This window comes from Sander vitreus, chromosome 9 (assembly GCF_031162955.1).
Source record: "Sander vitreus isolate 19-12246 chromosome 9, sanVit1, whole genome shotgun sequence".
Lineage (NCBI taxonomy): Eukaryota > Metazoa > Chordata > Actinopteri > Perciformes > Percidae > Sander > Sander vitreus.
Genome location: NC_135863.1, coordinates 7,122,709 through 7,128,091, shown reverse-complemented (window position 1 = coordinate 7,128,091; position 5,383 = coordinate 7,122,709). Strand labels below are relative to the sequence as shown.

The 5,383-nt window shown below is 40.4% G+C and overlaps 1 protein-coding gene across 2 annotated transcripts; it reads left to right on the top strand.

Moving 5' to 3' along the window:
- The first annotated feature begins 634 nt into the window (after positions 1-634).
- On the top strand, positions 635-5,028 carry dmrt2b (doublesex and mab-3 related transcription factor 2b). 2 transcript variants are annotated; one of them, XM_078258489.1, is made up of 3 exons: positions 635-1,560; positions 2,849-2,951; positions 3,912-5,028. In XM_078258489.1, exons 1-3 carry the CDS (start codon positions 1,192-1,194, stop codon positions 4,763-4,765), a joined length of 1,326 nt encoding a protein of 441 aa, XP_078114615.1. In that variant the 5' UTR covers positions 635-1,191; the 3' UTR covers positions 4,766-5,028. The 2 variants fall into 2 exon arrangements, with proteins under 2 accessions (XP_078114615.1, XP_078114614.1); XM_078258488.1 differs by having other exon boundaries at positions 635-1,581.
- The last annotated feature ends 355 nt before the right edge of the window (positions 5,029-5,383 follow it).

Here is a 5,383-nt window from a genome sequence, read left to right as displayed (position 1 = left end):
TAAACCAGTGTTAAAAACACTTATCTAAACAAGCTTTAAGGAGAATATTTATGTATTTCAATGGTTTGGATTATTCTGTTTCAGGCCCAGAAAGGGTGACACTAAAACATCAAGAGAGCCATTAAATCATTGACATATTTAAACTTGTAATGAATAAGTATGAGTGTTAAGACTCCTAAGTAATATAACAAATGTGATTCTCCCTCCCTCACTTTTCTCTCTCATTTCCCCACTAGCCTACTTTCCCCAAGGCACGTGCATAATTAGTCCATATTGTATCAGCCTGGTAAAACACATGGCTCACATGTATATGCACACTAATGGACACGTGTTTTAGGGTAAACTCTGTATGTATAATTAGGCTACTATTATCATAATAAAGATTGTTACTATAAATTGTAGTAGTGGTTGTACTCCCCTCTTCCCCCTTACAATCTGTAAATTGTTGACATTTCTTAACGAATTTTGTCAAAAAATGTGATTTGACATACTTTTTTTTGCTACGTTTTCTTTGCGTAAATGTTTATCTCTCGCTTAGAATAATTTGGAGATGTGGGTCTGGCAAGATCCCATATCTCTTGAAAGATGAGAACCACTTCAAAGGCGGGCAGGGCAGGTAAAGGCGTTTATAGGGAGAGGCGGTTGCTTTTTCTGCAAACTGACTTCCCACAAGTCAATGTTGTCGGGTCGCGCGCCAGGATCTCTGCATTGTGGCCCGCTTGTTCTTGGAAACAGCGTCAGAGAGCAGCTGAGAGAGGCTTAACATTTCAAACGTCTGGCGGTAGGCTGCAAAGTTTCCACCCTGAAAACACTGTCATGTTGCAGTGGGCTGGGGCAGAACACCTCACCGCTTGGTGTTCAATAGGAATTAGTTTGCTGCAAACTTGTGGTGCACAGCCTCTCTAAGCCCGGAATCACACTCTTAATGCGTCGTTTTAGTTGCTATCTGATGAAGCTGATGTAGTCTATGTGTGTTGTGTTTCAGTGCAGCAGAGTTCGAATTGTTTTTATCAGTTTCAAATGCGTGCGTATAACAGCACCACTGTACTTTAATAAGTAACAGCCTTACACACGTGTGCTTAGTTGCATGTTGAGTTAAAAGAACCTTTCAGTTTTTGCGAAAGTCTGCTCAGCGTTAGCAGCAACATAGTGCACCACGGATTAAAAAGGAATCCGTGTTATTAGTCATAGATGTCCTCTCAGCTGGAAGGAGGCCTGCAGCTGGAGACCACAGCAAAACTTGATGTAGGCCTACTAAAATCCGAAGAAGTTGTTGACGTGACAAGTCCTGACGGGTGCGCTGGGCAACTCGGCTGCCGCGGGGACGGAGGGGAGAATAAAATGGCCCTGTCTCCAGAGCGCTATCAGCAGAAACCACGCACGATGACCCGGAGCCCCAAATGCGCCCGCTGTCGGAACCACGGCGTCGTTTCGTGTTTGAAAGGCCACAAACGCTTCTGCCGCTGGAGGGACTGTCACTGTGCCTGCTGCCTTCTGGTGGTGGAGCGGCAGCGTGTCATGGCAGCGCAGGTCGCACTGAGGAGACAGCAAGCTGCGGAGGTGAGGAGAGCACAAGGGCAGGTCAGTGATGGAGAATAAACAGATGGGTAAACCATGACCTCCAGTACATGATTATCAGGAGGCAAACCGTCATTAATAGACAATGATATCAAAATGAGACGTTGAATGTGAGTCCTGCGGTAAGAAATTAGATAGATAGGCTAGATAGACAGACAGACATATAAATAGATAGATAGATAGATATATACTTTTTAATCCCAAACTGGGAAATTACTCTGTTACAGCAGCACCTTACAGGGAAACACACATACTCACTCACACACATACTGAAAATGCTAGACATATACAATTGACAAAATAATTAAAAGAATGTTGAATGTTTAATGGCTCATACCTGATGGTAGACTGAAGGTCAGACGTATAAAGCTATTGTTATTTCACACTACATCCTTTTCTTTTACTGTATTGAATTTTCTGAAGAGAAATCGCAGGTAAATAGTTTACACTTACAAATATTAGGTTACTATTATCTATATTTTCAACTAATATGTGTGAAAGAAGTCTGACAATCTCAAGGCCCAGGGCAGTATATTTTTATTTTTATTTTGAGGCACATACTCTACGTTTTTTTGTTTTTTTTTAGCATTTATACAAAACAGAATAATCTTTTTTGTACAAATTAAAACATATTTTGAACATTGAAGTCCTGTTGAGATATGGACAAGAGATATGTATTATATATAATATATAACATTGTTGTGATGTTGGGTGTGTTTATATATATATATATATATATATATATATATATATATATATCATTACAACAAGACAATTCAGTTACACAAAGCAGTCATCAACATTTTAGAACATTCACAAATATTAAAAATATTACTGGATAAGTAGAACTTTAAACATCCCTCAGAGGAAAGATTGTCTGTTTGTTTTGTAGTTCATTGCAGTAATAAAGTGTACTGCAACAACAATCTGTACTCTGTCTGCAGAACTCTGCATTTATAACTGAAGGCAAAATGTGCATTGTCAATACATATTCCACATTGTGTCATATAAATAAATATTGTTGTTTATATTTTATTAAAACATATTAATATAATATACTAAGACAGCAAGTATGCCTTACATAATGACTTAAAATTATACTATAGCTATAGCTATATTTTTTAGAGTGTCAACAGTGAATAGCCAAATATCTTAGAATGAAAATGAGCTCTACTTGCCTCTTACATAATGTATTAATTACCTTTGGGGCACATTCTCAGTATAATGATTATGTCCAAATGTCTAATTCCTGTTTCCATGTTTCTCCCAGGGTAAGAGGGGGGTCAGGTGTGCAGGTCCGATGCGGAGGACTGCGTATCAGCGTTACACCAAAGCAGCCGAACCGAGCATACTGGCAAAGAGCATACTGCAGGGTAAAGTTTAATTAACATCTCCTCTCTCATTAACGTACTTCCTCTCTCCTAGACTGTGATAGAAAGTGTAGTTTTCTTTCCAGTAATTCAGATGAAACCCTTGAAGTCAACTTTAACATTTTGCTTAATTGTTTTAATGCATTGAGTTCGTCAGAATACATGCAAGAAGATCACAAACTGATCAACTTGGTTTGTCATCTGTTAGTGGAGGCAGTGAGTCATTGCTTGCTGACCTGATCAGATCAATATTTGTTTAAATGATTTGTTAAGACATTGAATCCCTGGAGGTTTACCATAACATTATCCATAACCTGTCTGTGTCTAACCCAACATTTAGCCTAGCCTTAGCTTAAGCCTGATTCTAACCTCAACCAGAAATTAAGTCTTAACCCAAAATAAATGGTTGACCTTTTGAGGACCAGCCTTTTGTCCTGATACAGATGTTAGTCCCCACAATGTCACTAAACAAACACATATATGTCCCCACAAGTAGACACATACCTTCACACAAGTGCATACTCTTTAACACACATATACATTATGTATTATGCTCTAACTACAACTGCATTTTCAAGCCCTGCTTGCCCACACTGCCAGTGCTTCTTGGATGTCATTATTACCCAGCATTACCCACACTAAATTTATCTAAGCCAACCTGATCACTGTGGCTTCACTATTTCACAACAACAGACCATTATTGTAATACATAGTGCGTATTAATACCTGCTGGCTTGCAGTCAAATCCTGCAAGAGGCTTTGTCTTCTTTATATCCCTCTCAGCCACTCTGTGCACTCAGTAAAGCAAAAATGACACCACTAACCAACTGCATAATTAAAATAATAAAGGACAAAGCACTCAAACATAAACATAACAATTAGTTGGTTGGAACAACTTCATTATTCATTAATGAATTAAATATATGAATACATAACAGCAGCATGTCTTTGCTTTCTATGCAGGGCTGAAACCGGTGGTGCCGCTGGAGGACGACACCTCCTGCTGGTCAAAACAGACACAGCGCGACCAAACTCTCTTCACGTGTCCCCCCGTCAGCGCCAGGATGAGGAAGAGGCGAGCCTTCGCAGACAAGGAGCTGGAGAACGTGATGCTGGAGCGGGAACTGAGACAGAGAGAGCTGCAGAGCGACCTTTCCTTTTCTTCATCTTCTGCCCTCGTCCCCGTGCTTCACCCTCCTCCCCTGCCTGTCTCTCCTAGCCTCCACTGCTGTCTTCTTAACAAGGACCCCGCCGCTGCAGGGACGTCCAGTTATGTGCCTGTGTATAAATATAAGCCTCTGTATGAGTGTGACTTCCAGTTCTATCAGTTTTTCCACCTTAAGAGCAGGTCGTCCGCACAAGGTGACTATAATGACTTCTTATGCCAAAGCTCAGAGGAAACCAGAAAGGATAAGGAGGTGCAGAACTGTTGGAAAGGCTGCGAGGGGAAAGACAGACCCGAGTTGGTACCTCTACCATCACAACGAAGACTCAAACATCATGGCAGTACCTTGTCAGGTCTAGACCTTGTCAAATCCACCTCAAAACCAACAGAAATAATGGACTCAAATGGCTCTTCAACCATCACACGCTATGTTTTTGGATCAGATCAGGGTATCCTGGGCGGGCCAGACGTCAGTGCACCCAGCAGGACTTTTGATTCCAGAGCTCTGACAGCTAAGGGCTGGTGCGCAGACACTCCTGCCGACCAGGCAGGTCCTCATGCCGACTCTGTCAAGAGCCCTCATGGCAGCTTAGTCAGGACTCCCGCTGTGAGGCCATTACCTTTCTCTGTGGAGGCTCTGCTAAGAGCCTGACAGGGTAATGGAAAGCAGTGTAGTGCACTTTGTTTATGTGCGGACTAAGAATTGATGTTGAGTGAATAAATATAAAAATTGCTAGTTGTAATACAGGTTTTGAAACACTTTTCTTGACAAGGGCTGTTTGCTATAAAGTGAAATATTTGAACCTAATATATGAACAATGTACAAAACATGATTACCAGTCTATGTATTTTTTTCTATAAAAATGTATTTAGCTATATTTTAACTATAATTAAAATATACAACAGTGAAACATATATATGCACTTGATTTCTATATTTTCATTTTTATGCCTACATTGAGCATATTTTGTTCAAATATACAGTTTAATAATGTAATCCTCTTTTATACTACGTCAGTAGTGCGGTAAACATATACTGAACCATTCTGCTTTGTCGCTCTCACATCAATCATATTATATTCCCTTTCTTGCAAGAAGAAATATACAGTACATCCATAAAACAAAGCTGATGAAAAAGTCAAGTAGTGTTTGAACTTGTGCCCATTTCTTACTTTGTGCATTGCTTTTCAAATCACAGTGTAGATGCGGCTGGCTGATATCTGCGCTGCTCTCGGGCGTTGCAGTGTCAAAACAAACCAGGCGCTGCTTAG